Source organism: Trichosurus vulpecula, chromosome 9, assembly GCF_011100635.1.
Source record: "Trichosurus vulpecula isolate mTriVul1 chromosome 9, mTriVul1.pri, whole genome shotgun sequence".
Lineage (NCBI taxonomy): Eukaryota > Metazoa > Chordata > Mammalia > Diprotodontia > Phalangeridae > Trichosurus > Trichosurus vulpecula.
This window is the reverse complement of record NC_050581.1, coordinates 203,815,898-203,836,787: the sequence shown is the minus strand read 5'-3', so window position 1 is coordinate 203,836,787 and position 20,890 is coordinate 203,815,898. Positions and strand designations below refer to the sequence as shown.

At 52.4% G+C, this 20,890-nt stretch overlaps 1 protein-coding gene across 1 annotated transcript in view; it reads left to right on the top strand.

The window, feature by feature from the left end:
* The window catches only part of CTDSPL (CTD small phosphatase like), a 78,942-nt gene that overhangs the window by 38,549 nt on the left and 19,503 nt on the right, over window positions 1-20,890 (top strand). Inside the window, exons 2-4 of the mRNA XM_036738201.1 lie at window positions 9,234-9,388; window positions 15,235-15,267; window positions 19,119-19,220. Coding sequence (XP_036594096.1) covers window positions 9,234-9,388; window positions 15,235-15,267; window positions 19,119-19,220 — 290 coding nt within the window. The remainder of the gene's footprint in view (window positions 1-9,233; window positions 9,389-15,234; window positions 15,268-19,118; window positions 19,221-20,890) is intronic.

Below are 20,890 nucleotides of genomic sequence, written 5' to 3'. Positions count from 1 at the left end.
TGTCGTCGTGGGCTTTGGCCCTTGGTCATGGGGTGGGGATGGGGGCGGGGCTCTTACAATCTGGGCATCTGGAGGTTTTTCTGCAGAAGCCCCCCTCCAATGTGGTTTCTTTTCATTTGATCTTTGATGCATTTCCTTTTTTATTGGGGGGGGGCACAAAACCTTTTTGTGTCGGAAGTCCGTCTGTTTTGGGTATTTACCATCTTTCATCCTGCACAGTTGAGACAAATGCATGATCTCCCTTTGCTTTGTCCTCAGTGGGTCTCCTTTCTTCTCTCCCAACTCGTTGGGGCAGGGGAGGTTTGTTTCGCAGATGGGGGCGGTGGCCTGGTCCCCACCACAGCCACGTTTTCCCTCCCCAGGAACATTCTGGTTTTTCTCCGGTGCCTGGGCAATCTGACCATCCTCTTCTTTCACTGGATTCTCTCTTCTGTTCTGTCCATCTGTCTGTGCATTTTTTACTCCTTTGGGGGTCTCCAGGGTCAGTCTTCATGCATTTTCCCCCCAATTATTCGCCTTTATATTCTTCCCCATTCATTTTCCACAGCTGAATCTAACTCCGTGAGAGGGTTGGGGGCATCTTCATTGGGATCCTAGTAAACGTGTAAATAGATCTGAGCCGCTTGCACAGACCACAAGGACTCCTCCCCACCCCCCAGGAGGGGGCTGCTCCAGGCTTTATTCTCCCCACTTTGCAAATAAAGAAGTGGAGGCAGAGGGAGGGGAGGAACTTCCCCACAGTCCCAGAGCTGGTGTCAGAAGCAAGATTCAAGCCCAAGGCTTCTGCCTCTGAGGCCAGCAGTGTGTCCGGTGTGCTACGGTCCTTAAGTAGGGGGCTCACATTCAAGGCCAGATACTTCATCTAGCTTATTGATGAGTAAATTTGGTTGGGTTTTTTTTTTTCCATCTTTCTTGCCTCAGTTTTGTTAGCGATATAGAAAAATGCCCATGATTTCTGATGTCACTCTATATGTTGCTAGAGCCATTTGGTATTTTAATTTTTGGTTGACTCTTAAATCTTCTGAATGTACCACTGTCTCTCCTTCCCCAAAAGGGAGAATTGAACAAAGCTCCTGAGGGTTATTTCTAAGGCTTAGGGTAGTAAAGCAAGTGGTTAATAAAGGTAGTGGATTGCATCTTGGACTTCTAGACATGTAAGAATCACAGGACTTGAGTGAATTAACAGGGCAAGTGAAGGCCCTGGAGCCTGGAAGACTGAGCCAGAGAAGGGTCAGAGCCTTTGAGAAACATGTGGAGATTGCATAGAGGCACCATCTTTCTTCCCCAACTCTGGCCCAGAGAAAAGATAATGCCTGGGCCCTGGAGGCAGCTCCTTGGCCAGGGCACTGCCAGGGTTTGGGTTGGGGTTTTTTTCTCCTTTTAGCTGTGTGGTTTGTGCGTGCAGTGACAGTGATTTGAGTAACCCTCAAAGTGCAGAGAGGCCACTGTGTCAGGGACCAAAGCTGGGCCTGATACTAGGGTACAAAATTAAACATGGTCACGTCATTGGAGGAGCACAAGATGAAGTGCCAGGGGACAGGATTCCCCGGGGCTTTCAGAAAGGCTGAGTCTAGGAGGTGAGGAAGAAGAAGGGAGATAGCCTGGCAAGAGAATAGCTCAAGCAAAGGCGTGGAGGGTGTTTGAAGGCAGTGCCTCCAGGCCGGCAGACTCTGCCAAGGCAGGGCAGTGCCAGGGGAAGGAGGGCCTTGAATGCCATGGGAAGAAAGTTGAACTTTCCTGGGAGACAGCAAGGAGCCCCTGACCCTTGGGGTCTGGTGGGAAGTATCCTGCTCTCACCTCTGCTATGGATGGCCCATGGGGGTGACCCTGGGCAAGGCCCTCGGCATCCTGGGCCCCTTTTGGTGCCAGCCCTACGGTCCAGTACAGAATGCTGCTGCTGCAGTAAGAAATGGCTTGAGTAAGTGCAGTAGGAGATCTACTGCTAAATAGACGAAAGTCGAGATGTACTTGACTGTCTGTTGATGGCGTCAGGTAGTGGCTGGGACCCAGGAGCTGGAGCCAAGAGGTCTGGATGGGAAGCCCTCCTCGGACGCTCACAGGCAGGGCATTGGACCTTGCCCAGCCTTGGTTTCTCCATCTGTGAAATGGAGACAGCACCTGTCCTCCCTCCTAAGGTTGTTACAAGGCTTTGAAGGTTAAGTGCGATGACTCAAATAACAGGGGAGGTGAGGGGGTGACTGGGGAAGCGGGGGGGGCATCCCTGGTGCTGGGGGTGCCCTAGCTAGTGATGTCTGGAAGCAGGCCAAGAACTGACACTAGCACTCAAGGCTTCCGTGAAAGTCATCTCGGTGTCTGAGGAACCTGACAAGCGTACTGTTTGTTGGCTTCATACCAGAAACCCTGGCCCCAGAGAGTACCTGGGGCACCCAGAAGTCAGAGCTGGGCTGACAGCATGGTGGGCCTGTCCCTGCCCACTCCTATTCCCGACATTAGCTAAAATGATTTGGGGGGGGACCCAGAATAGCTTCCTTAGAACTCTCTATCAAATACATTTTAAAAAGAGATAGAAGGAGAGGTGAAAAGTCCAGCTGTTAAAATGTAACCCCAGAGAATTAGAGTGTGACGGGACAGAGGGCAGCCAGCCAGGCTGATTCCTTGGCTCCCAGGTAGATCCACACCCCAGGCATCTCAAATCAATGAGAATGCAGCCAAGAAGGCCGCTTCTCATCCAGGCTTTTGCTCCATCCTCACCAGTTCCTGAGGTCTCCTGTCTGCCTGCTGCAGGCAGAGGCAAGCCCCAAGGGCCAAGGTGGCACAGAGATGCTAGCTGGAGCCAGGGCCAGCCTCTGCACCCTGCTCACAGCCCCTTCCCTTCTAGTTCTAGCCTGTGAGTGGCAGAGTTCTCCAGGAAGGGGCACCCCGTGCCCACAGAGTGGTGACTGGGGCCCGGTTTCTGAAAAGGTGGCTGGCCCTTCTCAACCTGGGCTTATTTTCCTCAATTGGAAAGGATGTCTGGATTTCCAGAGTCCCCATGTGTTGTTGAACTTTGTGCTGTCTGCCTTTTTTTTTTCCTAAAGAGAAGAAAGGTTTATTTGTTTGGCCACTCCTTTGGAGGGGAAAAAGAATGTGATGTATGCATGGACTGCGCAGAATTTCCTGTTCCAGACCCATTCCAAACCACGGCCCTGGCCAGAATTCCAGAGCAGCTAAGCAGAGTCTTCCACAGTGGAGAAATGACGCCTTCCTTTGACCCGGTGCAGCGTTGGGCATCCCTATGCTCGGCTCCCAGGGCCATCTAGAGACACAGCAGGGCTGTGGGACTTAGCCCCCAGCCCACATGTGGAAAGTGGATCCATCAGCAATGTGCCACTGTTTAATGTGATAACCTGGACACCCGGAAACAAGGGTGTGGGCCAGAGAGTGTCTCTGGCTTCTCTGAGGTAGCCATCTTGAACACTGGGTTGCTTCTGAGGCCTTGGTTCATTCCACAGGGACTCTGCCTCTTGGATGCTGGGGAGCTCTCTGCTTTCTCAAGCTCGGCTCTGCGGTCTGAGGCCAGATCCTTGACTGGCACAAATACCCACCTGGCTGCTGTTGACATTTTGGTTACCTTCTTACTTCACCAGTGGCCAAAGTGTGATTTCTCCATGAGGAAAAGCACCATGAGCGCTTTGGGTGTGAAATAGAGAAGCATTTGTGGACACTTACTTGTAACTGCTGCAAGGTCCATGGGGGCAGCCTGGTGGCTTCATCTCAAGCCTAGTGGCATCCCCAGTCCCAGTATGGTCTCATGGGGAGCCAGGTGGGAGTGGGCAGGTCACCAGCGGGCAGCTAAGCCATCATCTTCATTGAGACAGGACATGGGTCCTAGATCTGGAGGCGAAGGGTCCTCAGAGGCCTCTGATGTGCCACCCTCATTTGACAGAGCAGAGAAGTTCATTGATTTGTCCCAGGTAACCCAACCAGACCCTGTCAGAGGCAGGATTTGAACCCTGCTCTTCTAAGTCCAAAGCCCTTGATATTTCCACTGTACCATAATCACTCTGGGTAGTTAGGGATGGCTTAAGCAATTGTTTTAGTATCACAGAGTCAAGGAAGGGCCTGAGAGGTGGCACGAAGCTCTGTGTCTGCCTCAGCTGGCCTGTGGGAAGTAGAATCCCTTTGCCCTCATCCCTGGCAAGCAGGGGCTTAACCTGCACTTGGAGGCAGCCTGGCCCATGCTGGGACTGCTCTCCCTTGCAGGAAGCTTTTCAGTCAGTGCTGAGCCTCAGGCCATCGTCTGCGGGTGTCAGCTTTGATTTCTTTAGTTTGTCCTAAGAGATCTCTGTAGAAAACCAGGCTTTTTATTCTTTATACTAATAGTATTCCCATCATCCCAGAAGGCAGTTTGGTATGGGGACCCCTCCCTGATGCAGATTGCCAGACCTCCCCTAGCTCCCCAGCCTTGTTGCTGATAAGGCTGAATTGAATATTTCTGGACATTCCGAGAGAGGCAGTAGACCTGGCTGTATGACCCTGGATGGATTTCCTGACTTCTTCGTAACTGGAGCCTTTCTTTAAGATAGCTACATTACAGAGAAGGTGCCAGACTGCCCAAGAGCTGTGTGTGGTCTATTCCAGGACCCTTGACATAGAAGGGGATGTAAGGTTTGCCAAAGCCTCATCCAGTCTCTTCTTCCTAGTTGAGAAAGTGAAAACAGCCTTTTGTCCATCCACTTCTCTTGTTCAGACCATCCCGGGGAGTTCTGGGATGGTGGCTTCACACTGGTATTGCCGGCTCTTTGGGGACTTTAGTCTGTACTGGGAAGAAATGCATTTGATTTCTGGTCACAGCATTTAAACCATCAGAGCAGAAATGGCAGCAGGGGAAGAATCTGGGCTTTGGGGGAACAGCGTCATCGTCGATTAGAAATGCTCCATATTCACTTGGTGTGTGGAAGACTCCCAGGAGCGATAGCAGAGACCAGACGTCAGTGCAAACACTGGTGTCTGGTCCATGTCACACAAGGGCAGCTGATGGGGAAGGGCATGCATCCTCCAGATTCCAGCCACATCCAGAAATCGCAGCGTTGATTGCTTGGTGGCCTGTGCCTTTGGTCCCAAAGGTGGTGACGGGAGTGATGATGAGAACAGCAGCCATGGCCAGCACTTAGTGTTAGGACTCCCTGAGGTGTGCAAGGTTAGATAGCCAGAGAGCTGGATGGAAAGCTAGAGTACATACGTGTATGTGCATGTGTGTATTTGTGTATCATGTGTGTCGATGCTGTATTTCCCCATGTATAAGACGCACCTTAATTTTGGGGCCCAAAATTTGAAAAAAAATGTATTACACAAAATTATTGAACTCGAGTTTTATTCGTCTGCTCATAGCTTTCGGGCATCTTTTGGGCAAGTCTGGTGCGTGTACACATGCTTAGACCGTTCTGTTTCATGAACCTGAAGCACCAATTGTGCCCTCCTTTGAAATCAGTAACTTCTTTTTCATCATCAGTTCTTCTTGCCTCATGCTGAACCATCTTTGTGGACACAGGAATTCCAATGGCCCTTTCCCCTTCAATCCATATCTTCAGTTCCCTCTCCAAATCAGGCCGTTTTGCACTTGCCTCTCATGGCCTTCTGCTGTGGTGTTTTCAGTAGGGTTTCTTCTTCCTGTAGCCAGTCTCAGATTGTTTTCTCAGTTGGAAGAGGACCATTCACTTTTGCAAACTGGATCACTTTTAACTTGAATTTAGCACCGTACAAAAATCTTTTCTGAGCCATTTCTGGGCAGAATGTGGCAAAACGTAACCTAATATACCAGTTACAAATGTGAAACAATATGCGCAAAGACAACAAGCACAAAAAAGCAGGAAATGCAAGTAAAAAAATCTACAACCACTGTATAAGACGCACCATTTTTAGACACAAAATTTTTCGGAAAAGATTGCGTCTTATACATGGGGAAATATGGTATTTCTGTGTTGAGGACACATGTGTTTATATGTTACGTGTGTGTATAGTATCTCTGTGTGTTTTCTGTGTATAGATATGTAGCTATATAGTACACAAGTGTGTGTCTTACTATATGGGCCTAGATTTTGTGATCTCTAGTTCCTTATATGTGTATAATTGTATGTGTTGTATGTAGATATGGTGTACATATGTACAGGTATCCTTATGTATGTAACTGTATAGATACATCAGGGGTGTGTGTGTGATGCGGGGGTGTGTGGTGTGTGTGTGTGTGATGGGTGGGTGTGTGGTGTGTGTGATGGGTGTGTGTGTGTGATGGGTGTGTTGTGATGGGGGTGTGTGTGTGTGCATGTGTGTGATGGGGGTGTGTGATGGGTGTATGGTGTGTGGGATGGGCACACACCCATATACATGGTCTTCTGAGAAACTTTGAACTTGCCTGCCCTGGAAAAGCTGATACTTTAAGAAACCTCGAAGACATTTAACTTCCATTCGGCATCGGTGACTGTTTTTGGTTTTTCAAGGGGGGACAGTGAGAACATGGGGTTGCCTTCTCCAAGATACTCTATGTGCTCATGCAGTGGGGGGGTGGGCAAGGCCCCCAGAACACCCACGCCCCAGAACATCGAAGCTGCTTTTGCTCTTTGGATCTTCTGTTAATCCAGGCTCTTGGAGCCTTTTAAATCTCGGTGCCCCTGAGACCTAGTAGGCTAGCTTTTCAGGTTCAGGATGCCTGCCCACGTTCCACTTGCCCAGGCCCTTTCTCACACACACACACACACACACACACACACACACACACACACACACACACACTTTTCCTAATCATTAACATGCCTCACTGCTACCATCCCAAGCCCTCTTGTTCATAAGCCTTCACATGTGACATCCATGGGCTCTGGCACCGACATGCTCCTAGAAAGGCCCTGGAAATAGCCTAAGAACCCAGCAAAGGGGCAAGGCTGGAGCAGACCGGGTATGACGGCAAGGGCGTATGGCTGGGCCAGCACACAGGGAGAATCCTGTGAATTATGGGAAAGATGAAGATTCAGTGAGGCAGGACCGGCCGGACAGTAACGCCTCGAGGCGCCCCCAGAGTCCAGCAGCGGGGAGCTAGCAGCTTGGGGGTAGATTTCATTTGGCCTGTGGATGCTTGTTAAGGAAGACTCAGTTTACCATTCTTAAATTTAGCAAAGGACTTGTCGTATGAATGCACCTTTTATTTTCAGTTGTGGGTGTTTGTCTATATTTGCATCATCTCCCTGCGTGTCTCCATTGTCCCGACCTTCAGATTGCAACCTCCTTGAGGGCAAGGAGTCTCGGGTTTGTCTTGGTACCCCCTGTGCCTGGCATGTAGTAGGTGCCTAATCAGTACCTGTTGCTAATTATTGTCTACAATGATTTTTAAAAATAAGTTTTTATTGATATTTTCTGTTTCTTACATCATCATAGTTATCCCCAATATCCCTTCCAGAGAGCCATCCCGTATGCCACAGAATATTTTAAAGGGCGCAAGGGGGCGCCATAGTGCACAGAGCACCAGGCCTGAAGTCAGGAAGACCTCTTTTTGAGTTCAAATCTGCCCTCAGGCGAGTCACTTGCTCCTGTTTTTGCCTCAGTTCCTTCACCTGTTAAATGATCTGGAGAAGGAGGAGGCAAACCACTCCAGTATCTGCCGGGAAAACCCCAAAAGTGGTCATGGAGAGTCGGACGCAACTGAACAGCAGCTGACAGGAGTCCACTTTGTGTCCAGTACTTGGCTGTCACAGAAGCGCCGCTCTAAAGACAAGGACTTCCAGTCATGGAGTCTCTGCATTTTATTTGGTGACACGCACTTTGTAACTTCAGACAGAGAAATCAGGAGTATGGAGCGCTGTCAATTCAGACTCTGGCTGCCCAGCGGCCCGATGCACACGCACACCCAAGTCACGCCACAAGACAAGAGAGCCTCTTGGGACCCGCTTCTTCTCATCGCTTGTTTTAGCGGTGAACAGAGTCATCGATCGTCCCGTCACACAGTGTCCTCCGTTTGGAAATGCTGAGCGAGGAACGCCATATTTGATATACTTTGGTGGACCGAAAGAATCTTTGATTGGAGAAGGGTGAGGCACAGCGTCCGGGAGAGGTCAGGCAGAACCTGGAATTAGAGTTATCAGGCTCTGACGCTGCCAGCTTCAAGCCCTTTGTGAACGGGGTCCCTGCTCCTTTAGCTGCTGCCGGCCAGGTCTGCAGACTTAGGCCATTTCGTTTCACCTGGGCCCTCGCCACAGCAAGGCAATTCGACCAATTCCGTGCCCCACTCACCACAGCGTCTCTTCCAAGCCTCTCACCTCTCCTCAGACTTCTCACGCCACCCCGTCCTCACACGGATGTTTGATCCAGGCTGCTCCTTCCCTTATCAGCTGTAGCTCTGTCCCTTCAGGATCAAAGGGAAACTCTTCCTTTGGGCATCTGAATCCCCTACTGACTTGGCCCTTTCTGCCCTTCTCAGTCTCCTTTGTACATTGGACCCCAGGGCCCCCAGGTAGTCTGCCAGGCTTGGTATACTGGGTATGCCGGGCCTAGGTCTTCTCACTCACTTACCTGGGCTCTGGGAACTTGGTGGGCTCTTCAGAATGTCTTTGTAGCTAGGTTCCAACAGGATTGTTTCCTTTGCGGTCCATCGTATTTCACTTTATGCATTAGGTCTGTGACCCGCCCCATGGGTCTGTTTTTGCTCCTTGTCTACAACTGCCTGTTCGGTCTCCCTCTTTGCGGCTGCCTCTCGGCGTCCCTGGCCAGGCTTTCTCAGGAGGCAGCACTTGTGTGGTCAGTCCTGCTGCTTGCGCCATCCCCTGATGTTGTACTCCATTCAGATAGAGGTTTTGTCCTCCGTTAGAAGGGCAGGGACTTCATATTCCCAGTACTCAGCCCCGCACCTGGCCGATAGTAAACGCTACATTAGCCCTCGTTGATTGATCTGGTGTTCTCTGGGAACAGACAGCGGGGTGACCTCTGTCTTCTAAGTGGAGGGATGGGGGATGGTGGGGGCATCACCGCTACACTGGTTTGGGTTTAACTTTTTTCTTTATTATAAGGGAGCTTTCCATTTGGGGCCTGGCAGGGGAGGGTATCCAAAAATGGTTCAGATGTGAAAACAAAAGGAATCGATAACCCTTCTGTTCTTGACAGTACAAGGGGGCTGTCTGCCCTCAGGGCCCTCTGCTCTCCTGGGGGGGTCCATCCCTGCTTGGACTCCTGGGGCCCCTAGGCTGGGGAGGCACTGTCCTCACAGATTCGCTTTCTTCAGGGCTCTGTGTTCTCTCTCTTTTCTCCTGCAGCATCCCAGAGCAGCATCAGCCTGAAGAAGCAAAGAAGCCGGAGCATCTTCAGCTCTTTATTCTGCTGCTTCCGCAGCTATAATGTTGACACCACAGCCATCCATACCACGAGCGTGCTGCCCCCGGTGGTGGAGGAGAATGGGGGGTTTCAAAAGGTCAGTTCTCCCCCACCCCCCCCAACACAGGCTCAGAGTCTGGCCCAGATGCCCCTCGGGGGCTCGCCCCCCAGCTTATGCTCAGGCGGCTCAGCGGATTGCTGAATTCTGAACGGAATGCAGGCGGCAACTTGAGGTCTTCTTGGCTAAGGGAGAATGCAGACGGAAGCAGCTCATCTTCCTGCACTTCATCCTTCCTTACCTTAGAATCTGACCGCTTGCACTCATTTTCCCTTCCTCCAGTTTCTTGAGTTGGAAAATCCAGATCGTGGAGTTTGCAAGCCCACCCTGCTGTGGGGGCTGTGTCACCTCAGAGAAGTTGGTCCCTGCCGGTAGTGGGATGTCACCTCCCCCACTGAAATATGCGTCTGGGGCCCAGCCTTCATTAGCACTTGTCTGCATGGGTCTCAGCTCAGCCAAGACCTCTCGGGAGTTCTCTGGGTAGGTTGAATGAGGGAGGGTTTGGGAGATGGCTGTCTCTTCTCCTAAGTAATTCTAATCCCAGGCCCTTTTGGGAGTGGAGGGGGGCTGCTTATCGGCACCTGCTCCCGCACCACCTTTCTTCTCATCCATGAGGTTTTCCAGAAGGAAGCCGCTACCTGTTGTCAGGTCAGGATGAGAGTATGGCACCCTGGGCCCTTGGCAGCCAGAGTGGAGCAGCTGCAGATAAAAATCGTCCCAAGGGTGCTGATGCTTTCCTTTCTGTCTGCCGGTCCTGTGATGTGTGAGCAGCTCAGTTGTCAGAGGCAGGCAGCAACAGGAATACATTAGGACCGTGGAGAAGCCTGCATTCCTTCACCAAGCAGGAGGGGGTCGATGCTGCCATGATGTTTAGGGAGACAGACACTGACTTAGACTCATGTGTTAGTGGAATCTCACCGTCAGTCATAATTCTGTCTTTGCTGGAGTGTAAAGGAAGCCTTCCCCATGGCCGGGAGTTCCCCAGATGCCCTTAGTCGTAGCTGTCATTGTACTGACGAACTGCACAGATGTCTCCTCACTGATGTTTCCAGCGATTAGAAATAGATTGTTCTAAACCATCCATGATGGAAAAACAACATGGATGAAAAATAAGTGTTGCTGGTGGGCTGGCTTCCCCACATCTTCCATGGCCATAGCTATTTGAGTGAGCTAGGCCCAGAACTAAGCAGAAAGATGTAACTCCAGTGCTTCCAAACTACCTACTCCCCAAGCCTTAGCACTGGTATTCTCCTGGTAGAGTGGCCATGTGGCTGCGAGTCAGGGAGCATCACAGTCTAGGGAAAGTCCAAATGATGGAGACCCCACAGAACAAGAGAGGGACATGGGAGTGTAAACAGACCGCCTCCAGTCCTCTTGTGCAACATGTTGGGAAGAAGGGGCAGAAGGGACCAACATCCCAAGGGTGCAGCTGGTCAGAAAAGGAGCTGGGCCCATGACAGAGCAAGAAAGAGAGGTAGCAGCTGGGAAAAGGGACAAGAGTGGGGGGAGAGCAAGCGAGCATTGGGAAGGATGCGCCAGGATGGCCAGCTGGAGGAGTCACGAATCGCTGTGTGCCCAGTGCATCCTGGCTTCTTTCTGGACATCTGAGGGCCTTGCGCTGGCTGGGCCAGGCCAGGTGGTAGCTGGCACTGCTGCACCACAAGCCATCTTGCCCTGCACCTTTGGTAGAGCGGAGGGCTTCAAGCATTCCTGATGAAAAAACCAGCCCAAGAAAAGTTTTGAAATAGAAAGACAGGAGTCAAGAGAAATCTAGAAAAGCAAATCTATTTGAGCATTTCCCAGGGCTGTCCAACCTTAGGTTTTTACTGAAACAATGGACAATATATTTTGATTTGCTGTTTTAGTGGGAGCATTTGTGTAAATTCTGTGTTCTCACTGCGGGAGCGTTTTGGCCAGCTCTGAGGTAGTGCTGGCATTCTAATGGAGGAAAGGAACCAAGTGTCCCGGAAAACCTTTGAAAAGACATTGAGGGAGTTAGACAAGGAAAACAAGGGTGTGGGGGAGGGTTTTCAGAAGGGAGAGGAGGACAGCTGTTTAGAAAAGAGGGCGAAGGTGAAGCTTATTGTTCTCCTGATTGAGGTGTTTGAGAAAGGGGATTGGGAGGGCAGGGGAGGGGGTAGCACCTGTTACAGGGTGAGAGTGATGGGGGGATGGGTCAGAGAGAGGAGAACACTGGCCAGGAATACCCACAAGCCAAACCAATGCCCTGATCCTAGGGGGCTGTTAGAAGGAGAGGGAGAGTGGGACAGACTGGCAAAAGTGGCCAAAAGAAAGGATTTCTGGAAATCCCGGGTAGAGCCAAGTGACTCAGAGGGAAAGTGAGCAGAATCGCTGTCTACAACTCCAGCAGCATCATAGCGAGAACAAGCTTGGATAGATGGAAAGCCATGAGGAAGACTACGGAAGACCAAAGCCAGGAGAGGAGGAGTGTGCCGAGAGGGCCGCCCATCGGCAGAGGAGCCAGGAGGATGCCTGGGGCACCAGACAGAAGCCAGTCGAGGGGGAGTTGAGCAGATGCCTTTTGTTTTTTAAGAGCACAGAATGGAGATTTTGTTTTATAAAGAATCTTTTCCATCTCCTTTGTAGATAGAGGGAAAAGCTCTCTTTGGGCCTCCTTATCTTGCTCTCCTTCAAAAAAAATAAATAAATAAACAGATAAAAGCCATGTCAATAGGAGGGCCAGAGAAGGCTTCCTGGAGGCAGGGGCACCTACTGAAGCACGCACAGAAGCCAAGGACTCCCAGAGCCCCCAGCAAGGAGAGCACCTGGTCCAGCCAAAAGGCCACTTGAGCCAGGACAGCGTGAAGGGGAGTTAATGCAAAGAAGCTTGGAATCAGGGGCTCGAGCCACACCGGGGAGAAGCACATCCTTTGTGGTGATCAGACCCTGGGGAGCTGAGCAGGCCACAGTCAGGCTTGGGCCTGCGGATGGCCGCGCTGCCATTAAGAGCTCTCGCATGTGGGAAGCCAGGCTGTAGACGTGTGATGTTTGAAGTCAATCGGCAGCATTGAAGGGTGACAGCCTGGGTGGGAGTGTCAGGAGCCGTGAGCGGCCCAGGTTCCAGCAGACCTCAGCTCTGAGGGCCCGGCCTCATTCCATTTGTGGCAGCATCTTTGGTTAGTGTCCTTTAGGAGGGGCCAGGCGATGGTGTAGGAAGGACCCTCACTCTGCCACTTACCGACAGGCCCCTTGAATCAGTCCTTCAGCATTTATTAAGCGCTGATTGTATGTCAGGCACTTGCTAAGTAGAGAGGTACAGAGAATGGCAAAAGCTTGGCCTCGGCCTGGTCTCAGTGGCGTCTTCTCTAAAATAGGAGATGGGCTCTTACTAAGAGTGATTTCCGAGGTCCAGCCTGGCACACAGATCCCAACATCGGTTACTTTCACGGACTTGGGGGTGGCTCATCTTGGAGGCCACCTTGCCTGCTGAGTGGAGTGATCCCGCTTCTGGAGTCCGGCCCTAGTGAGGGACAGCATCCATCCATCAGAGTGGATCTGATCATGTCATTGGCAGACTCTCTGTCCCCTCTAGCACCCCAAAGCAGAAGGACTCAACCCTCAAGAGGCCGTTATTGGTTCCCTAGAGGCGAGGGAGCAGGGCCGGAGTCTGACCCTGTGCCTTAAGCCCCTCCACGCCAGGCTCCCTTGGGGACCTGAATGCTGTGAGGAGCCGGTGCTGGTGACCGTGACAACCTGGATCTTCAAGGCTTAATCAGTGCTGAAGGCGGCCCCTCGCCTGGAATCGAATCCAAGGAATTCTCTGTCTGAAGTCCGAATGGGGCGCTCTTCTGTCTGAGGCTTCTGAAACTGTGCCTTGATCTGATTGTAATGACAGAGTATAAGAGAATTCTCCCTTTTTTTCATCCCAACTTGTGATTTTCTTCATGTGGGAAACTCCTTGTGTGGAAACTCCCTCCCCCAGTGCTGACCTGCAACTGCCCGGTAGCATCTTTCTTAAGCAGCACCTTGGGGTTTGGTGGCTGCCCTGGGTCACCAGCTCAGGGTGTGACAGGGATGCCGCTTAAACCCAGGCCTTCCTCCTCTCCCAGCACTGCCCAGCCAGCCTGCCTAGAGCTGGTTTTTCAGGAAAGAGTAAGCAAAAGCCCTTTTTAGAGGGGGCAGTGTGAGAGAACGGAGGCCAGTGAATGTCTTGGTGGCTATTTGAATACACACTGAGTCTATTAATAAGAAACATCAGCTGGGAAGGGAGTAGAGCTGCAGCCGCCAATGGGAGCTTGGGACCCCCTCTCTGAGGCCAGAGCCACCCCACCTGCCCGCTGGCTCTGCCAGCCAGGGCCCTGCTGGCATGGTGGTGGGGCAGAGGCAGAGGCGCCGTGCATGTGCTCCCTAGGGCTCTGAGATGTCATGAGTTGGGGCAGCCGTGGGCATGGGGAGGCCACCATTGGGATATTGCCATGGTACAGGCCATGGTACCAAGGAAGCCCCAAATCCGCTTCCTCCACTCTGGAGAAGAGAAGCTTTCTGGCCCCTCAGCTGGCTCCTGGCTGGGTAGGACACACCCAAACGTGCTTACTGTTGCCCCAGACTTTGTTTCTCCTGTGTGTGCCCAGGCCCTGATGGAGCATTAGGGCGTTGTATGCAGGGAGAAGCGGACACCATGACGTGGGGGAAGGAACTCCACACCAGGTCCCAAGAGTCCTGGGTTCTAGACCTGGACCTACCCACCACGCACTAACTATGTGACCTCAGACAAGACAGCTGACCCCTCTGTGAGCCTCAGTGGCCTTATCTGTAAAAGAAGAGGGTTGCACTAGGGGGCCTCTGAGGGGTCTTCCAACTCTAAATTTTTACACGTCTGTAGTTCTGTTAGTTTCTCAGGTTACAGCTGGACCGAGGCTCTTCCCACCAGCACTCAATCCCTTCTCCTGGGTGTGTGGGCCTCACAGGGTCCAAGACACAAGGCAGATGGGGCTGGGGGAAGGCACTGTTTTCCCTGTAATCCAGGGCCATGCAGTGGGTCAATCCAAAGTCTCTTCGGGGCTCAGAGGCCCCAAAAATCATCCGTGAAGAGTGGAGGGAGATGCGCTTATGGGTTCCCTTGCTTTTTCACAAGTTTTTAAACTCAAACCCAGCAGCCCCCAAGGCCCCAGCTAGCAGCATTTGGAAAGGTTCATCACCTTGTCAGGACACACCATTAACCAGCCCCTCCTCAGGCCAGGAAGGGTCCCTTGGCATTGGTGCAGCAAGCTGGGCTCAGGGCTCCTGTGTCCCGAGGGAGGGTCAGGGGTTAGGAATCCTTGGTGATGCAGGCACCAGGGCAGGGAGCTGGCCTAGGGGTGGGGATGGGAGTCCTTAAACTGATGCAGAACAGTATTTCTAAGTTTGCAAAGCCCTCTGATCTGCCTGAGGACTTCAGGGCCTCCAGTGGGCTGGTGCTGCTGAGGACCAGGCCAGTGACATTGGTGGGAGTAAAGGGCACCATTTTCCAAAGTCTGGCTTAATGACGATGTGTGTTGCCGCACCCCCCAAACAGAGCAGCCCAAGGACAGCAGGAGCTGAGGGGTCAGTTCGTCCGTCCCCCGGCCCAGTGCGTAACCATCCAGTGCTGGATCCTCACCATCTCCCAAGGTGGCCCATGCCATTTCCATTCAGCTCTCCATGTCAGGGGGTTCAAGTTACACATGAGAAAAGGGCAGTGGGTGGCTCCTGGTGCCGCCACTGCAAGATGCCACGCCTTCCATGGGTCACCGCTGGCTTCTCTTTATGTCTGCTGAGAGGTTATTCATTAATCTCCTCCATCCAGAGAATGTTTATCAGATGATTATTGCTTTGCTGGGTTTTCCCCTCTCATGCCCTCCAGCAGGCCTGTGGGGTGACCGATATCTCGTTTGTTCTCTCCACAGGGCGACCAGAGGCAGGTCATCCCCATCCCGAGCGTACGTATCTCTCTCCTGTTCTTGGGCACACTTACTCTGGGTTCTTGCTGAGATTCCGCCCCTAGTCAGATGGCTCACTCAGTGAGCTGTGACACGGAGCTATTGTTTTAAACAGGGACAGGAAGGACAGCCAGTTCAGGACTCAAAGCCTGGCCCCGGGCCCGAGGGGCCACCTGCCTCACCTCAGCTTCAGCCTCAGCCTCAGCTTCAGCATCCAGAAATGCCCGTACAGTCCAGGCCATGCCCTCTTAGCCCTCAAGAGGACAGTACGGAGGGGACACTCACGAGACAGGCCAGTGATGCCGGGCTCCCCTAGAGGGTGTGTTCCCAAGGTTCCAGTGCCCTGGAGGGGCCCTTTAACTGTGCTCTGGTCCCAGGCATCCACCCCTGTCACGGCCACGATGTGAGGTCAAGGGGCCCTGGGTTCCAGGCTGTGACTCTCACAGGCTGTGTGACAATAGGCAGGTCACTTACACTCTCTGAGACTGTGTCCTCCTCAGTAAAGTGGAGACAAGGACCCTGGGGGGATCAGACTCCCTTAAGTAGACCCTACAATGCGAGCTTATTGTTGTCACGATTTCTTTAGGGCTGGGTCATGGCCAGGGGTGGGCAAGTGGCCCGTCAGAGGAGGCAGTCATTCTTGATACATCCTTCTGTGAGCCTCAGGCTCTCTACAGACATGGGAGCTTTCTTCCTCATCAGGGGGACAGGGACTAGCCCTGAGGACCTCCCAGGGGAGGAAACTCCCTCTGCAAGGGCAGGTCAAAGGTCCTCAGCTGCTCAGAGCACAGAGAGGTTAAGTCATTCAGCCAGGACACATCAGGGATCAATCTCAGGTCTTCCTAACCCTGTCTATGATGCACTGGCCAGGCTGCCTCTGTCGTCGCTGAGATGATCATCCTTGTCACTCCTCCTCTAGCTCAGTGGACAGAGGTTTTGGAAAGCCCAGTTGGCTGTTTCCGGTCTTAGGACAGCATAGTGAAGCAGGTGTTTCTCTGGTCTAGGAGTTGGGAAGATGACCCAGATTTAAATCCCACCCCTGGCACTCACTGGCATGTCACCACCTCTCCTAGACTCAGCATCCTCATCTGTAGCATGGCAGGCTGTGTGACCTTGGGCAAGTCTGTTCACTTCAGGCCCTCCAGGGAGCTGGACTTCAATGCCCTTGAGCTTCCTCTGGCCCTACATCTGTGCTTTCATGTCCTGCTTCTGTTACCTCTCAGATCTCCCCTGAAGGACCTATAGGACCTCCCTCCCCCTCTGGACGAGGGCCTCAGAGGGCCTGGTCAGCCTGAGGTCTGTGGTCCTCTGGGGATAACCTCGGAGATCTGATGAGGTCCAGCTGCTCTTGGTGACTCTGAGTATGGGACCAGTCTGGTTTTCCCCGACACCCTGGAATCTGCTACAGCAGGATCTCTTGGGCTCATAAATGGCCTGGATTTCCTGTGATGTCCTCGCATGAAGACTCATAACCTACCTGAGAATTCCATCAGAATCACTTCAGGCTAAAGAAACTAAAGGAATTTAAAGGCCAGACGCTTCCTCCCGTCAGACAAAGCCCTTAGTGGGCAAACATTCGGAGCATTAATGAAGCACTTGGCCTGCTTTTACCTTCTCTTAAAATGCAAAATCAACAGAATTCTGAAGACCTGTTTGGCTGCTTCTGTCACCCACTCTAAAGCCAGTGCAGAGAACCTTGTCTGCCCAGTTCGTGTGTACCTGTCTCCCTTTAGAGGGTGGTTCCATGGCATGGAGGGGCCTCTGGCAATGAGCTGTGGATTCTTCTGGGGTCACCACAGTGAGAACAAACCCAGGGCCTGCACGGGCAGCCTTTGGGCCAGTCCTGCCCTGCAGATGTGGCTTAGGTGAGACCGAAGCCTTCGAAGACAGCACCGCCACAGGCAGGCCCTCCTTCTCTGAAGCTCGCTGAGGGTCTTCTGCCCCTCCTGAGAATCTGTCTACAAATCTTCTTCCCCTACTCTCAAACTACCAAATGGCATCTTGTTATTCCTGTGAAGTAACTGTAAAATGTGCCTCAGGTTAGGCTCCAGGTGCAGTCCACAGGGCTCAGATGGAGAGTGCTTCCTGCAGAATGTCTCTGCCCCTGCCCTTGCCCCTGTGTGGATAGAATCCCCACTAGTGACCAGGATCCTTGCTAGTGACCGAGATCCCCGCTCATGACCGAGATCCCTGCTTGTGACCAGGATCCTCACTAGTGACCAAGATCCCTGCTAGTGACCGGGATCCCCACTCATGACTGAGATCCCCATTAGTGACCAAGATCCCCACTCATGACCGAGATCCCCGCTAGTGACTGGGATCCCCACTAGCAGCCTCTTGCCTGTGTCTGCCTGACCCCACCTCTGAAGGAAGCCCTTCCTATCTTTGGCTGACTCTCATTATCTTCAGGAAGCCTTTCCAGACGTTGAGCCTAACTCAGCCACTGCTCCTGGCTCTGCCCTCTCGGTCACTGCCTAGTCCCTCTGGCCAAGGTCCAGTCTGAGCTAAGGAGCAGCAAACATCCTTTCATTTCCTTCCTTGACAGCTTCCCTTTTAAATTAAGTGGTTCCTGCCCTACCTGGGGTAACAGCAAACAGAACGCAGCCCTCAGGCTAAGGTGGGACAAGTCATAAGAGACCCTAGAAATCTGTTCAACCCCTTCGTTTTATAGCTGGGGAAGCTGAGGCCCAGAGAAGTGAATTGACTGGCCCCAAGTCGTACTCAGCATATCTTCTCTCTCCAAACCTAGTGCTCTTTTTTCTTCCTGAAACATGTTAGTAATGATAGGGATAATAACTTGCCTTTCTACGACCATTGGTGCTTTACAAAAGCTCTTACCTTGCAACAGCTCTGGGAGAAGGGTAGGACAAGCATTTCATCTCCATTTTAGTAGAACCCAAGTAGTAGTAGAAACCAAGGCCCAGAGGTGAAGTCACAGCTCTGAGAGTCTGACCCCAGAGTGCCCAGGGCCTCCCTTGCACCAGCCTAAGGTGGTCATAGACCAAAGCCCAGAGGTGAAGTCACAGCTCTGAGAGTCAGAGCCCAGAATGCCCAGGGCCTCCCTTGCCCCGGCCCTAGCTGCTCACAGACCAGGGCTCAGAGGTGAAGACACACACTCTGAGGGTCAGACCCCAGAGTGCCCAGGGCCTCCCTTGCACCAGCCTAAGGTGGTCGTAGACCAAAGCCCAGAGGTGAAGTCACAGCTCTGAGAGTCAGAGCCCAGAGTGCCCAGGGCCTCCCTTGCCCTGGCCTCTGCCCCAGGTGAGCTGAGCTGATCACAGACCAGGGCTCAGATTTTAAAGGGCCATCTAGAAACTCTCTTCCTTCTAGTCTAGGGTCATGAGTGGGTTCTGGCCACTCTGCTCATGGAGCCAGGGCCTCCTGGAAACCATGGGCTTAGACAGTAGTGCCTCTGAGCAGTGTGTGCACCATAGAGAGTCTGAGCTCCTGAGCTTGCTCACCATAGGTGCAGATGGAAAAGGGGCCTGGCCTGCATTTAGCACAGGCCATTCTCAATTGTCTTTCATGAGATTTTCCAGGCCCTTGAGCACCCTCTTTGTAGACGTGTGTGTGTGTGTGTGTGTGTGTGTGTGTGTGTGTCTGTCTGTCTGTCTCCCGTGACCCCAGGCAGAAAAGGGCCACTCTTTGTTCTGTATGCAGACATTGGTTCCATTGGTTAGAGGACACTTAGCGGTGGCAGCAGTGAGTCCTGCTGAATGACTATCACTTTACACTGGGCAGTGGGCTCCCTAGAACAGCAGCAGGAGGGCACACGTTCACTAGCTTTGGGCACTGCTCAAAGTCACAATGTTGGGAGGTTATTTCACTGTTGGATGTTTCTCTTTCTTTAGCCATCTGCTAAATACCTCCTTCCAGAACTGAAGGTACCAGACTACGGCAAGAAATGCATGGTCATTGACCTTGACGAGACCTTGGTGCACAGCTCGTTTAAGGTAAATGAGAAAGCCAAGAAGTCTGTGCTCTGGGGCTTGCGAAGGGCGCTGAGGGTGGGCTGGGGGCCATCAGCAGCCCCCTGTGGCTGACCCACCCTTCCCAGGGACTCTTAACCCAGGGGAAAGCTCACTCTGTTGGGTAAATATCAGCTTGCTGGGTAGGAAATAGGGGGTTGCAGGCCAGCTGCTTTCTTGCTTCAGGAAATAGGATTTTCTTTGGAGTCGTGACTTTTTAGCCCTGGATCATCCTTCTTGGTGCTTCTGGATGGCCCTGGTCAGACTGGCCTGGGAGATGAACTGTGTGCTGGGGGGATCTTAGGAAGCTTCTGCCCTGGGAATGGCATCCAGCTGTGAGGACAACAGCCCTTAGCTGGTAGATATTCCCCAGCTTAGAAGTGTCTTTTCATAATTATTTGGTTTGTTTAACTTCTCTTCTCTGAGGAATCAATGGTGCGGCCCTTGTCCTCACCATTGTCTGGCTGAGTCTGCCTGAGCCACACTCATGAGCACCATGAAGGCCTGGCCCAGCCACTTGTGGGCATCCTACCCTTGGCCCCCCATGGGGAGGTAGTGGTGGACATGCTGAGGAAAGGCCTGAGTCTTCATGTCTTGGGTTCTAGCCTCGGACACCAGGAGGAGGTGGTTAAAGTAAGGAGGAGAGATGGGCTAGAGTCACATGTTAGAAGGCTTCACGATCCACAGTGAACAAACTGGGGAGGAGGAAGGCAGGAGGAGGCCCTGCTCTCAGCACTGGTGGCCCCGTGTCATTTATGTAAATGGAAATTCCCCATCTTCGCCTGGCCAGGGATCATTCATCGCTGCTTCCTCCATGACGGGCTTTATTCACAGCTAGCCCAGGAGATGGGCTGTGGGGCCATAGGCCTCATGAGAGGCAGAGGTTGTCTTAACAGCTGGGTAGCAGTCATCTTAAAGAAAACTCAGGCCTTCTGCGGGGCTTTTCTCAGACCTACTTCTAAAGGAACGAAGCCATCTCTGTTGCCCAGTGCACATAGGAAAGCTCTGAAGAAAGGGGGGACTCAACAATTTCCTGCACCTAGTAGTTACTATTTTCCTTGCCAGGGAGATTTCTTGAGCCATGGGGACATGATAACAACAGCTTGGCCCCAGGTGGCATTGGAAGCATTTCTGCCAGGCCTCCTCAGGGAGGTATTACTGTTGCCCACAGACCAGTAACCATCAGAGTGGCAGGCAGAGAGATGCTGAGCTGTCCTAGAAAAGATGGGCAGAAGTAACCTGGCTCCCCACACCGGCCCCTTCATTGGCTGCAGTTTAGAACAGCCAGCCAGATGATGCTGAAGCATCTCTGCCCAAGGGGACCATCCCCACAACCTCGATGGACAGGGCTGCTTCTCAGAACCAGCCAGCACCCAAGAGACCTTGAGGTGAACTGACTGATCCTTACCCAGGCCTCTCCTTGAAGGTGCCCTTCCCAGCTGTCTCCCTGGAGAAGGTTTGGCCAGGCTTGAGTTTTCCGTCTTACTTCTTTTAGCCATGAATCTTTATTCCCTGGTAAAATATGGTGTCTTTTTGATTCCTGTTTTGGGGGGTGGGTGAGGGGCTCAGGGCTGACCACACTAACCTGTGTGATGAAGTCTCAGAGCTCCCCGCTCCAGGCTGAGAAGAGCCAGCTCAGGGAGCAGTCACCCTGG